At 35.9% G+C, this 15205-nt stretch overlaps 2 protein-coding genes across 3 annotated transcripts; both read right to left on the bottom strand.

The window, feature by feature from the left end:
* Window positions 1-206: 206 nt before the first annotated feature.
* On the bottom strand, window positions 207-2158 carry LOC141044364 (dolichyl pyrophosphate Glc1Man9GlcNAc2 alpha-1,3-glucosyltransferase-like). The gene has a single exon (XM_073538959.2). It carries the CDS (start codon window positions 1927-1929, stop codon window positions 385-387), a length of 1545 nt encoding a protein of 514 aa, XP_073395060.1. The 5' UTR covers window positions 1930-2158; the 3' UTR covers window positions 207-384.
* A 9369-nt stretch (window positions 2159-11527) lies between these two features.
* LOC112291007 (uncharacterized) lies at window positions 11528-13403 on the bottom strand. 2 transcript variants are annotated; one of them, XM_024537926.3, is made up of 3 exons: window positions 13209-13403; window positions 12310-12886; window positions 11528-11965 (listed from the first exon to the last, which is right to left on the bottom strand). In XM_024537926.3, the coding sequence occupies exons 2-3, from the start codon at window positions 12580-12582 to the stop codon at window positions 11732-11734; spliced, it is 507 nt and encodes a 168-aa protein (XP_024393694.1). In that variant the 5' UTR covers window positions 12583-12886; window positions 13209-13403; the 3' UTR covers window positions 11528-11731. The 2 variants fall into 2 exon arrangements, with proteins under 2 accessions (XP_024393694.1, XP_090112058.1); XM_090255932.1 differs by lacking the exon at window positions 13209-13403 and adding an exon at window positions 13088-13135.
* Between the last annotated feature and the right edge of the window lie 1802 nt (window positions 13404-15205).

Genomic DNA, 15205 nt, shown 5'->3' with positions numbered 1-15205 from the left:
AATCCTGATAGTGTGCAGTACTCGTCGGATGAACACAAATACAGCCGATCGGTCGGTCTCCCCAGGGCACGCAGGATTGAACCACTTGAGAGAACCATGACGTTCGTCATTCATCCTGACTTGTCCAGGTATTCCATTAAATAGCATCGAGGCGTTGAGCATGCCGATAGAATTAGAGCTCAGAAAGTTCTGTAGGAGATGGTGAGTGGCGCTGTTTGACGAAAAAATTAATCCGAATCCATCGGCAGTGATGGGTTGACAATACAAATGCAAAAACCATTTCTACATCCCGGCAGTAGCCTGAAAAGGCCACATGGTTTTCCTCTTAAGAGCCTAACTTGAGTCTAATCTCACACAGGTCTAAACCTCGCATCAATGCCAATGTCAGCTAGACAACACCATGTGTAACTGATCTAGCCAGTAGTATGTCATTCCCAAAGCACAGTACACCGATGTCAGCATCAGCGGTACAAAAGGAAACGAGCCTCCAAAGAACAATGGATGAAAGCATTGCCCATATATTTCTATTACCATTATGCCCCCTAAATAAGCTCCTTCTACTGGACCTATTAAAGGCTTCACAGTCTCTTGAACATTGAGTTCCGTATTTGAAGCTGCTTTCGCCTTTAAATCCCCTGAATCCTTTGTGCTGGTTCCAAATAATTGCGAGAAGTTGAGCCAAATCACAAGTGCGTATAGAAGGAGAAGAGTCACCTTGATAGGGTACTCCTTCGATTCAAAGAGAAGAGGAAACAGCGAGTAGGTCGAAACCACCGACAAGAAGAGGAACGCTCTTGCATCCTCCAAACGCTCAACTGCCAGCACGCTGAATGGTATCACCATGTGCAAAGAAGCTTTCTCGTGGACATGCCACCCAAACATAAACCCGCATGTGAACGTGTACACAACCCAGCGGATGAAGGCATTTGGTACCGGTTTACGCCAGGCCTGCACGAGGCATGGCATCATTGAGCCGATAACGAGAATTGCTGACACAATTGGAGTAATCTGAGGGAAGACAGCATACGGTGTGAAATCTCCAACGAGGCCCCCTGTCAAGCCTGCTTTAGGTCTATCGATATAAACACCGAACAACTTCCGCATTACGACAGTTGCAGATTTGTCACCTGTACTGTACAGGGCCCACACATTGGGAGCCCAGTATGCGTGACATAAACCCCGCCCGAAAGGAAACAGCCGCTTCATTAACTGCGGCATCTGGCCATGATATAGAAACGGACCGAATGCAAGTGCTACAATGCTAATCACCGCACTTGCCATAATACAGAATCGAGCTATTTTCTGGGGTCCTTTACAATAATGCCGCAGGATATACACGAAGTAAATTGGCCCCGCAATCGCAAATAAGTGCTTAAAGCACACCAGAGCGGCAAAGTAGATGCCACCGAGCAGGTCATTCCCATCCCGCATCGCAGCCAGCGACAAAAATAAAATCCCGAACAAAAACCCATTATACTGAAAATGGATGTGATCCACTATCAGAAGCCCGGGCGAAAATATGACAACCAAGTAGAGGATCCTACGTCTCATTCTTGAGAGACCACTTCCGATTTCCCATAACCCCCAATAGAGAACAAGATCCGCTGCCATAACAGTGCCTCTCTGAAACAGCACCACGCTCCTGACGGCATAGTTCTGGCCATTAACTAGGTCAACAATCTGAGGATCAAACCATGAGGCGAAAATTGCAAGAAACCGTTCAAAGAAGGCGAAGAAAGGAGGATAGTCGAGGGTCCACTGGCTGGATTCGTCGGAGTACCACTCTTTGAGAGGGAGGGAGTGCGTAATTGCAAGCCAGTGCCTATGAACTTCGAAATCCGTGCTGTGGTAGGCTGGCACCAAGAGAACCTTGACACATGTGGCAATCCCTACCAGCCACAGCAAATACTGCAAATCGGCTGCACCCATGACAAACAACGGAATTGAGGGACGAAGAAAGGATAGAACCCTAAGGAAACCTCCAAAGCACTCGGCGATGCCTGGCCTGCTCTAGCACGGCCATGTTCAACCGTCGAGGTGCTGCAATACGAGGCTGTGAATCAGAGAAGTGCGGTGCGAAAGAGCAGCCCATGTGCGCCCTGGATCGATTCCATTGCTTGCGGGCCGAGAGCTCGTCGTCCCGAGTCTTGTTCACCACCGACACATCGGCGCTTCACAAAAAGATTGCGGGAGCCGGAGGTAGAGGCCCATCAAACCCCGGGGGCCCGGTGGAGACACTCGGGCCGCTACCATCACACGGGGCTGAAGGGTCCCTTGCAATTCAAGGGTTTCTGTTACCAAATCACTATTTATATCGAGAATATTTGTAAAACCAATTGCTCACCGTTGAGGGGAAAAAAAATTAAATAAAATAAAAAACAACCCTAAATTGTGCATTTGAGAGGATTATTTTTTGAAATTAATGTTTATCTAATTCTATAAATTTGGAAGGTCGATCAATGTTTAATTTGTCCACTTACTGTAATTGCTCTTCATTTAATAATAATGAGTCTAGCCCAAGAAAAGAAATTTTTAGACCAAGTATTCAATTTGAACACCAAGTTTTTTGTTTCATTTGATTCTCATCCATGTATGTTAATAGAGGTATTAGATAGATAATTACTCCAAATTAGATAGGCAAGTCAATAATAATCAAATGTTGAATATCCTCAAAAAATGGATTGCCTCTAAAGTATTATGTTGTTTCTAACTTAAATAGCTTAATATTCTAAAAGCACTCTAGAATGTCAATATATGCCTATAATTAGATATTACGTTTTAAGATACATTACTCTCTTTAGATATAGTTTTTATAATCTCATATCTACTTGTAGAACATCTTCTCATGTATTTTGTTTACTTTTACTATAATTTATTTATATTTTAATTTATGATATTTTTTTATTATTATATATGTTTCTATCTATTTAGATTGTTGTAATTCCCTCATAGATTTCTACCAATAACAAGTTTGCTGCAAGAAAAGATTTGATCATATGTTTGAATAAAGGAATGTCATATAATATTATTGCAACCAATAGCTAGAATCTGATTTTTGAGCTTAGTTATTCTTTGTAGCTATATTATTTTTAGCAACAAGAGTAAGTGTGAAGAAGGAAGTATTTATCTATTTATATATATAATTAAAATAATTATCTAAAATAATAAAACAAAAAAATTATTGCAATTCAAAATAGCATCTCAATTTTTTTGTAATATAAAATATTGATAATATAATTCCACAAAATCTTTTTAAATTATATACATATCTAGCTATACTTCATACAAATTATTCAACCAATACAAAACAATTGTACCTCTTAAGATACAAATCTTATTTTAAAATAAATAATACATTAACTGCAACCAAATGTATTTAAAAATTATTGAAATAAATCACTTAGTAAAAGGTATTACCTTAGGTAAGTTGTTAGTAGTCAAAAGGCAGCAAAAGAATATAAGGAAGTTATTATGGTGGCTTGTAGGATTTGTAGGTGGCGGCTAGGATTTGTAGGTGGCCGCTAGGTTAAGAAAGAACCTAGGATTTAGATGGATGAAGTAGAAATGGATGTAACGTTAATAGAAGTTGCCTCGATAGTTGGCAACCACCTCCTATAAGTAAGAAGTGTTGGAAGTAAGAGTTATCTTACTCCATATTTCCTTTTGTGTGCAACCTTGCTATTGCTAAGTGTTGTAATTTCAAAGTGCTTGTTCTTCAATAGGTTATGGGCCCACTCACCTTTAGTTATAAGTTTTGAAGTTCTTTGAAGTCTTTGTTGGTGTTAAGAGTAGATCTTATGGTTGTTACTGATGTTAGAGTTTGATATCTTCTAAATCTCTTTTTGCATCTAGTTATTGATGTAATTATGCTCTTACTTGTTGTTAAGTGCATTCATAGTCTTTGAGGTTGTTAGATACCTTAGATTGACGTTTAAGGATACTTGTGTTGTCTTTCTTTGCTGAGTTTTATCATTAGTGCTCTAACTTTGTGCTTTAATGTATTAATCTCTTTAAGAAACCCACTCATTGTGATTAGATGTACTTTGTGAGGTTAGAAGTATTTTGTGAAAGAAGAGAGGTGATTAAAAAGAAGCAAAGCTTATTCAAGAGGTTATCAGACTTGTGAGAAGTCTTATAAGTAAAGTTGAGAGTGATTGAAGAGTATAAACAATAGTTTACTCATTAAGAGGGCATTCTAGGTCTTTAAGGTAGTAACAATTTCTTGTTGATTTTGAGAGTTCATTCTTCTCTTTTTCTTGATTTTCTTTGATACACTCCTTCCTTAGACATGGCTGCAAGTGAGGGTGAGGATTTGAGAATAATTGAGAATTTTAGGGGTGGTAACTTCTACCATTGGAAGAAGAAAATGGAACTCTTGTTGGCTTCATTAGACCTTTGGAACATTGTTGATGAAAGTGAAGACCCTCCAAATAACAATGCTAATGTAAAGGTGAAAAGGAAGTACAAACAATAAAAAAGGAAGGCTTTTGGCATGATTGCAACAAATCTTCATGATGCCAATTTTTTACATGTAATTACTTGCACTGGACTAGCGAAAGCATGGTAGACTCTTTGCAACATCTATGAGAGTAGAAACCTTGCCAACATTCTATGGACAAGAAGAAAGTTCTTAACAATAAAGTTGGAAGAAAGAAATGACCTCATGGCTCATGTTAACAAGGTAAAAGTACTTGCAAACCAACTAGCAATTATTGACACACCAGTTGATAATAGAAAAATTGTGTTGACATTACTCATGAGCCTTCTTGAGTCCTACAACTACCTCATTGTGGCATTGGAGTCCATCAAAATGAAGGAACTTACTATGAATTATATTACGTCAAGACTTGCCCATGAAGTAATCAAGAAAAAAAAAAAAAAAAAAAAAAAAAAAAATCAAAATGAGGATTCGGCTCTATTCTCAAGACAAGGCAAAGGTAGCTATTCTCACCAACGTGATAGTTCAAAGAGCAACATGAGAAATTACTATATTTGTGGAAAATGAGGTCACTTTGCTAAGAATTACTACAAAGCCAAGAAAGGAGATAGAGAGAATGTAAACAATGCTTGTGATAACTTTGGTGAAGATGACTATGCTTTCATGGCAAGTGAAAGAGCCTCTATGGCTGCAATGTCTAAGTGGATTATAGATTTAGGTACTACTAAGCACATGACACCATATAAGTGTTCATTTGACACTTATGAAGAAATTTTAGCAACCAAAGCTTGGTTGGGAGACAGTGGCATGGTACAAGCCATTGAAATTGGCTTAATTATTGTGGAGATCATTGTGAAGGACCAAATCAAGAAGATCAAATTGAAAGAAGTCTTATATGTATCAAAGATGAAAAAGAACCTCTTTTTGATGATCAAACTTGTATCACATGGTTGTAAGGTTCAATTTGACATGAATGGATGCTTTATGAAGACAATGGATGGACAAGATGTTGCCAAAGGCCTTAGAGATGGAAATCTCTACTTCATTAATTGTAAGAACGTGAATGGAGTTGAAGTGGTTGTATTTGGTGATTTTCCATAAGACTAAGACAAGTTTGGAATCTAGCATCAACGACTTGGTCATTTAAATGCCAAATGCATGAACGAGCTTCAATCCATGGTAAGTGGCTTGAATCTTGATCATTTCAGCCACAATACCATGACACTTGTTTATGAAGGTTGTATACAAGACAAATAACAAATGAGTTCATTTCCAAATGGAATTGTAACACATACAACTAAATTATTGGAAATTGTGCATTTTGATGTTTATGGACCAATGAAGACACCATCAATTAGAGGAGCAAGATACTTTATTACATTCATTGTTGATTTTTCAAGAAAAGTATGGATTTACATCATTAAAGCTAAGACTGAGTGCTTTTCAAGGTTTAAAGAGTTTAAAGCTCTTATAGAGAAACAATGTGAGTGTAAGATCAAAGTATTGTGCACAAACAATGGAGGTGAATACATGTCAAAGCATTTTGATGAATTCTTGAAGATTCAAGGTATTACAAGATAAACCTCTACTCCTTACACTCCACAACAAAATGGAGTTGCTGAAAGAGCAAATTGTACCATTGTAGAGATGGCAAGGAGTATGCTTCATACACAACACTTAGGACATGAGTATTGGACTGAAGCTGTGGTTACTTCAGTATATACAAGAAATAGGTGCCTTACAAGTGCACTTACATCAATGACTCCATAAGAAGCTTGGAGTAGCAAGAAACTTTATATTTCACACATGAGGATCTTTGGATACATTGCTTATGCAAAAGTATCAGATTGCATGAGATCCAAACTTGATGCAAAGAGTACAAAATATGTATTTGTTGGATATTGTGAAGGTACAAAAGCATACAGGCTAATGTGTTTAGAAACCAAGAAGATCATCAAAAGTTGTGATGTTGAGTTTTTGGAGCATAAGAGTATTTTTGAGCACTAAAAAATGTGTCTGACTAGGAGTACTAGTGTGTTTGTGGACACATCATCAATTTCAGCAAAAAAAGAAGAAGATGATGATGGTGACAATGAAGTTGGAAGAAATGCAAATCAAGGTGAAGTGCTAAAGAAGGTAAACCATAGTGTACCTTCAATTGTTAAAACCATCAATGAATACAATGATAATATTGTTGATAATGATGATGATGAGGAGTATCAACTTTTAAGTGAGAAAAGACAAGCTTTAAAGAAGAAGAAGCTTGGAAGAGAGCATAAAGTACAAGAAGATGAAGCCTCTTCAAATGAAAGAAGATATCCTTTGAGAGAAAGAAAACCACATGGTGAATGGTGGAAGGACCACATATTTCCTGAAGTAAGTGAAGAACATGCCAATGTTGCTCTTTTTGTTGATCCATTAAGTTTGTGTAATGCAATGAAGTCCACGGATGCTATGAAGTGGGAGAATGCTATGGAAGAAGAATACAAATCACTCATGGACAATGGAATATGGAAATTGACTCAACTTCCACCAAATAAATCTTCAATTGATTATAAGTGGGTATTTAGAACCAAAAAGAATGTAATGGGCAATATTATGAGATATAAGACTAGATTGGTTGCCAAAGGCTAATCACAAGTTGTTCGTGTTGATTTTAATGAGACATTTGCTCTTGTGGCCAAATTTACCACCATTAGAACCATTGTGGCAATTGGGGCAGCAATGGACTTGAAAATGCATCAAATGGATGTGAAGACGACATTCTTGAATGGAAGCTTAAAAGAAGACATTTACATGGATCAACCTCAAGGCTTTGTACAAAAAGGCAATCAACATCTTGTTTGTAAGTTGAGAAAATCTTTGTATGGACTAAAACAATCTCTAAGGGCATGGTACCAACGCATTGATACTTTCTTTGTGACTGAAGGGTTTGTAAGAAGTAAGGCTGATCATTCATTGTATGTAATGCAATCAAATGAATTCATATTGATTGTTATCTTATATATTGATGATCTAATTATCTTAACCAATACAATGAAGATGATAAATTGGTTGAAGGCAAAGTTAGAAAGAGAGTATGAGGTGAGTGATTTGGGAGAGCTTCACTATTATTTAAGAGTAGGGTTTGTAAGAAATTGTGCTAAGAAGACCATTACAATGGGCCAAAGCAAGTATATTGAAGAGGTGTTGAAACGATTCAACATGGAGGAGTGTAAGCCTATTGGAACACCTTTGGAGGCCAATTTGAAGTTGATGAAGCTCACAGATGAAGAATTTGCTGAAGTTGAAGATCAAATGCAAGGAATTCCATACAAAATAGTAGTAGGCTCACTAATATATGCAATGGTTGGCACAACGGTGGATCTTGGATATGCGGTGAATGTTGTGAGCCAATACATGTCAAAAGCTAGACCAATCCATTTGGCAACCATCAAAAGGATCATGAGGTACTTAAAAGGTACTTTGAACTTCAAATTGTGCCTTGGAGGTGATAACATTATTTTGCATGGTTCTTGTGATGTGGATTGGGCTGGAGATACAAATGATAGAAGATCAACAATGAGATATGTGTTCTTTGTTGGAGTAGGAGCTATATCATAGAATTGCAAGAAACAACCAACAATTGCAAGGTCAATAATAGAGGCTGAGTACATGGCAGTAAGCCATAGTGCAATGGATGCAATATGGCTTAAACAACTTTTGGAGGACATTGGAAATGTGCAAATGGAAGCAACTTCAATGGAGTGTGACAATCAAGGATGTCTTGTATTTGCAAAGAATTCCAAGCATCATTCAAGGAAAAAATACATTGACATTCAACATTACTTCATAAGAGAGAAGATTGAAATGGGAGTGATTGATATGAAGTATTGTCCAACAGGAGACATACTTGTTAATTTGTTGATAAAGGCATTAATAAAGAACAGACACCACATGTTGACAAAGGCATTAGGATTGAAAGCCCTTTGACCAATAGCATAGAAGAAGTGTTGAAGTAAATCACTTAGTAAAAGGTATTACCTTAGGTAAGTTGCTAGTAGTCAAAAGGTAGCAAAAGAGTATAAGAAAGTTACTATAGTGGCTTGTAGGATTTGTAGGTGGCGGCTAGGTTAAGAAAGAACGTAGGATTTAGATGGATGAAGTAGAAATAGATGTAACGTTAATAGAAGTTGCCTTGATAGTTGGCAACCACCACCTATAAGTAAGAAGTTTTAGAAGTAAGAGTTATCTTACTCCATAATCCCTTTTGTGTGCAACCTTACTAATGCTAAGTGTTGTAACTTCAAAGTGCTTGTTCTTCAATAAAAATTACTTGTATAGATTAGTTAATATATAATATAAAAATTATATTATATCTTATACAACAAAGGACATTTGCAAAGAACAAACAAGAAAAATATTAATATAATTTTTATAATATTAGATTATATTACAAATAAATTAATTTAAAAAAAAAACATAATATATTGTGCTCCAATTACTTCCATAGATTAGATAAGAATTGAATTTTAGGATAAACTAAATTACAATACACAATGATTTTAGATTGTGAAAGATTAAATTGAATTAGATGAAATTTCTATCTCTATATAAGTTAAATTCTATAATATAAAAAAATTATTTTAAAACATAATCAACTATATTGGATGATAATATTATTTTTAAACAAGATAAATTATATAAGATAGTGATTATATTTTTAAATAAATATAATTTTTACATATATTTATTATTTTTATAAATAAGATAAGTTTTAGAATAGTCATTTTATTTTTTAAGATGTATTTTTCTTAATTGAACTTCTTAAATGTATACAAAATGTAATTACATATGATTAATAATTTAAATTTTAAATTTTAAATATTTATATTTATATTATATTTTTTATAAATTATATATAAATATTAATTTATTCATTTGATATACAAGAAAAAGTTATTTTTGTTAGTACTTACAATAAAATTCAAATTAAAAATATTATAGTAAATATTATAGAAATGTACAAGAATATTTTGTATATTTAAAATCTACTTTCTTGTCTTGCTTGTTACAATAGGCTTATATTTACTAAAGATGTTAAAGATGTTAAAGAAGTAAATATGAATCCATAGTTATAGTTGTCAAAATAGCTAATATCTTACAAAAGAGATTCAATGATTTTTTGAAGGTAAAAGTAACAAAAGATGAATCTCATGTATCATGATTAATTAATTATAGATTAAAAATAAATTTAAATTTAAAACTTCTATAATTCTATTCTTTATTACTACAAATATTGTATGTATTTATTTCTTTTTATATTGTATATAAAGTTATTAAATCATATTAGATGATATACATGTCATTATATTATAATAATCATGACTTGATCAAATTTAAGTAATTCTTTTCAAACAATAAGTTTTTTTTATTTAAATATAATCTTCTATAAATACATATCTATAAATATTTTCAAATTTCAAATTTAATATTTTATTCTAATATGCAAGCATTTGTAGGTCTATAAGTTGTAAGAATATAAATATGCAAGAAATCAAGCACAAGTATAAAACTTAAAATATGATGTACAAAAAATGTTTTAGATATGTCTTAACTCCTTATGTTTTTACCTATAATTTTGCAAAGCATATTACAACTATATATTGCAACTTTTAAAATATCCCTAATTGCCTCCTATCTTATTTATGAACATATTCTATCCTAAATTATGGATTTTGCTATTGCCTCCACAACTTGCCATCCACTTGAGTCATGGTCTTTCACAATCTCATACACTCCTTTCATATTATCCTCTCATATGTAACATGTCTACCACTCTCTTCATAACTTTCTTTTCACAGATCTTGACATAGCTAGCATCTTTGCAAATTGTAACACTTTAATTGCCCACATGCAAAAAGGCAGGCAATGCTGCAAGTTATGCAATTGTAATACAAAATTTCAACAACTCCAACAATTGCCTTGAGTTGGGATGTGAGTGTGGCAAACATTTCAAGATGACAAGTTGTGGTAGCAGTAAAAACTGTGGTGACATAAGCAAATATCCAAAAATATTTGCATGCAAGCAAACTAATCCATGAAAGACCCCAAGAATTTATCATGGTGTGTTATGTGTGACAGTGGAATTTTCTTATTGAACGGTTTGATTCAAATGGCTGCACAATTTGGACACCAGCCGGTTTGTTGCAAAAATGCCAATTATGTGATTCATCTTGAGTTCTGCTTGAGAAACAGCAGTCATGGAGGTTTTTGGATATCGTGTTCATTCTGTTCCAGTTACTCAAGCTTCGAGTACGATGTTCATGATTAACACGATTGCAATAACTCATCATTACTTTGAGTTATCACAATGATGCTGAGGAGGTTGAATTATTGGGATCAAGCACGATTTATGAGCAGTTCCAACAGAACGATTCTCATGAAAAATAAGCAGCTATGGTACAAGCAGTTCGGTACTGACATCGATTTCACGAATGTAAAATGTAGGAAACGATGCAAGTGGGACCAGCATATAACTCCCTGCTCATCTATAATACTGCCACTGTCAGTGAAGAAACGCTCAAGTAGGCGGATGATCAAACAATTTTCTTCATAAAAGTCTATGACATGACACGAAGAGATGCGATTGCCTCCAAGTAATATCACAACACAGTGGTCCATGCCGGAATTGCAACAATCTACATAGTTATTTATGTTTCCCAAGTTACAAAGGTGCATTTATCTTTTAAACCTTCTGCTGTAATTGAGGGTATGAAATAACTTCGCCCATATATATCATCATCTAGCTACAAACATACAGGACCAGGCAGAAAGTAGGACTTGGGTGCTTCAAAAACGGTTTCAAAATAGCAAAGCATGTTAACATGTTTTGCTTTTCTATCATACTTTGCTACTCTCCATGCATGTTGGATGGTAGGATTGCTCAAGCAATCAAATTCCTAAGCTTCACAGACTAATACAAACAAATAGCCGGAAAATAAAGAGCAACCCATTCTGCAGGCGACCATAATCTAAACAACGTATCAGCAAAACTGTGGCACGAAAGTACAAGCGAGACCACTTCACATCGAGGCAACTGGATCCATATGACAGGAAGCCACATGTACAACCTATGGCGCACATTTGTGAGGAGCCTGATTATAAACTCACATCCAAACATATTTACAACCTTCAGAATACTACCTATTCATCTTCTAGAAATGCTTTAACGTGGAAAGTTTCTGCCACTGAAGAGAATCCAGGCTGTCAACAATCAATCCAACTTGAAATAGACCGAGATTATTTAAAAAATCAGTCACTCTCTTCATCTAGCTTCGACAAAATATCATCAATAGCTTGAGCTTGAGGATTGACTTTATCTTGGAGGAACTCAATGGCAGGTGAGAATGGCATGTTCAAGTGGTGAAACACCATCGACCGAAGTCGTTTCCCCTGGGAGTTAAGCTCTTTCTGGACAGTCTGATGCATTCCTGGCAAAGCTTTCCAAAGTACGAAAGCTTTTCTAAGGTCACGGCTCATTTTGACCTGCGCAAGTATATACCAAAACAATAAGACAAAATGGTAAAATATTTCACAAAAATCAGCACTTTCAGGTCTGAGTGATTGAAACTGTATTTGAACGACGTATTTAGACTCATAACGTAATTAGCTACAGAATCTCGATCTACAAGAGGATGCATTCTCCCAACCAAATCGAATAATGACCGATCTCCGAATAAAGAGGCCTATCCTCATTGAGCACTACAAAAAGTGACAAGAATATGAAAGATACATTTCTTCAATAGGTCTCCAGAACAAATTCACAGCAAACCAAAATGCAATATATATCATTATAACACCAGTCTGAAGGGAAACAGGAACGCGCTAACCTGGTGGATTTCAAAGCCGCATCGTTGGAGAAGAGGGACATTACAGGGACCTTGCTGTAAAGCAGCGCTGATGATAGCTTTAACCTCCGAAGCCAACCTATTCTGTCGAATTGAAGCCTGCCCATTCTTGCCTCCTTTCCTGTCGCCTGGTCGCTTAGGGGACTGCGACGATGAAAAACCTTGACTGCCATTCAAGACTCGTAACAGATGTCTATCTGGACATACATTATGTCTTGAATGGCCAATGGTCGTTTCAAGCAAGCTCCTCAACATGGCAACAATTTCACTTAACTCTACCCCTAAATCCAAAGTCGCCCCAAATCTTGACACCCAGTTCGATTACGGCCTATTTCCAAGTGCATGATAACATCAAATCCATCCCCGTGCAAACTTCACGACCTGATGCATCTCATACTGCAGCTGAAAATAAAATGAAGTAAAATAAAGGGACGAAAACTGGCTCTTCAACGCCGTGCAACCACAACGAACCCACCCACTATCACCACACCACCTTCCGAGTCAAACCCAAGTCACAAACTCTGTCATTTTTCTACCCTCGGACTTCCACCACACCAATCTGCAATAAATCCCAACAAAATGTAATTATTCATCCACCGTCGCTATACCGCAGCCCAACCCACCAGCAACACAATTGCAAACTCCGTGACATTCCAATTTATGCAAACATCACACAAAGTCCACACACTTCTCTTTCTTCTGCGATTGAGCTACTTTCAAATTGATCAAGTCCAGCACGATAACAAACCAAAACCCTCACCCGAAAGTCATGCTTCACGTGCAGAGACAGACCCTAAACCCTGAACCCTAATACTTAGTAAGTTTATTAAATGGAAAGCATAGAAAAACAGTAAACACGTGTACGAATCAGAGAAACTTACGCAGCATCAAGATGGACGTCAGAAGCTGGATTGTGTGCCGCTGTCGACCATATCGCAACTCAAATCTCGAAAAAACAGGGAGACGATCAGTCAAGACCTAATTGCATGTGTATTTTTGGCTTCCAAGGTATCGAAATGTGATCACAACGGGAGTAGGAGAAATGATCCATCGAGAATGCAATCTCTAACCTCGAAACACCTTAAACCGTTACCTACCCCTGAACCACCAACTAGCCTTAAGGAGAAACCGCGGGACCAAGCCCTTTCACCGCGGAATGCCACTGGGAGGGTGTGGGACCACGAAGGACATGTGTGCTGACATGGCAATGGACAGGAATAGAAAACAGGTATTGCGGCTCACGAGGAAGCCAGGCACGGTTTAAGAACACACAATTTCGAGGTCAGCTCGAGGACTATATGCGACTGGTTATCGAACTGTGATTGAAATTTTGGAACTGTGATTCAGTATTTTCGAACTGTAATTTATTTTCGAACTGAAATTCACTCTGCTGAGGTAGACTTGTGTTCCAGGTTTAGGGTGCTACTGTTGATTGCTGAGGCAAATTTTTCCTGCACAGGGTTACTGCGACAGAGGAGTTTGTTAACGAGATCAAGGTACTCAATCTCTGCATTCCACTTTCTTACGTAGTCTCTTGTGTTGTGCGATTGAAATGGCAGCAGCGACCGCAGCAAAGTAGATTAGAGTAATGTTAAAACGTTTTGAATCTAGCACGTTCCCTTCGAAATCATGAGAAAGGCACACAGTGTTTCTGCCGTGGGATTCCAACGTTGGACTAATTCACGATTGGTTTAAAATTGAATCGGGTAATGAAAAGTTATAGACTATAACACAACATAAAATATAACAGGAATGGTAAATATTTGCATATCACAACAAAATAATAATAATAAAATATAACAACAACAGTAACAATCTCAAAATGTATTCATCACGACTTGTAGAATTGTTTCCTTGAATATTGAATCTAGTTTAAGGACTCCTCACTAACAACAGAAATGACTTCTAAAATCACAAGACCACTTGTCAAATAACTTTTCAAGCATTACAGGATGACGTTTGTAAAGCCATTGAAATAAGTTGATGAAAAATGTAACTGAAAAGTGTGTAAATCTTAGAATCAAGTTAGAACTGGAATGGATTTGAAAAAAATGTTTCTCTAGTATATAGTCAAATCTGAATAAGAAATTATACAGAAACTAATCTTACAATTACATAGAGATTAGAGAAAGAGATCAAGCATGAACAACACAGAATAATTAAACAAACACATCTCAAGAAACCACCATTTTATGACTCTTCTATTTTTAATTACACTTTATCATTTTTGTTGTTGTTTGTTGTTTGTTGTTTTTTTTGTTTTTTTTTTTTTTTTTTTTTTTTTTTCATATAAAAAATTGCTTGAGTGGTAGTAGGATGGTCATTGCAAAATCTAGCGTGTGCACTTTGTAGTCCATGGTGCCCAATCAATAGAAGTAGTTGTCATGTCTTCTTGTTATCATGTCATGTCATACCTCTAGTTAAGCCATACCATTTTTTAAAATTTTCCAAGGAAAGCGGTTTTCAAGAAATTATATAAAAAACTACAAATCCAAGGCAATTATGTCTATGCAATTCCAAACTTGGATGACTTTAAATATGTTTAAATATGGAGTATTCATTTTGTGGAGTGTATTTGCCGAGAAGATGAAATTTCTATTGAAAAATACCACTTACTAGTATTCAATGGGCATAACAACCACATTATGCTCCAACTTACAATATTTGCTCATAATATTTGCATCCATATAAAAACTTACCTTCTAAGTTAAGATACGTGTTGTACAAAGTCAACACGTTTTAGAGGTCCTATAGAACATTGCTATGTAGCTCTTAGGTAGATAATATATATAGAGGCAAGAATGAAATTTTCTTCACTCTTATCAATTCCTTTCTTTTTTCTAATCTAATTTCAAGAGTTTTTAGTTTTTTTGTCTTT

This window comes from Physcomitrium patens, chromosome 14, assembly GCF_059467195.1.
Source record: "Physcomitrium patens ecotype Gransden chromosome 14, ASM5946719v1, whole genome shotgun sequence".
Lineage (NCBI taxonomy): Eukaryota > Viridiplantae > Streptophyta > Bryopsida > Funariales > Funariaceae > Physcomitrium > Physcomitrium patens.
The sequence above is the reverse complement of the archived record's forward strand: the minus strand, read 5'-3'. Positions and strand labels throughout refer to the sequence as shown.

Bases quoted from the DNA above. Each gene is read 5' to 3' on its own strand.
- LOC112291007 (XM_024537926.3), bottom strand. From the start codon at position 12,582: ATGTTGAGGAGCTTGCTTGAAACGACCATTGGCCATTCAAGACATAAT. The intron at 11,966-12,309 runs GTTAGCGCGTTC...ATACTTGCGCAG, and splicing joins GCGGCTTTGAAATCCACCAG to GTCAAAATGAGCCGTGACCT.
- LOC141044364 (XM_073538959.2), bottom strand. From the start codon at position 1,929: ATGGGTGCAGCCGATTTGCAGTATTTGCTGTGGCTGGTAGGGATTGCC.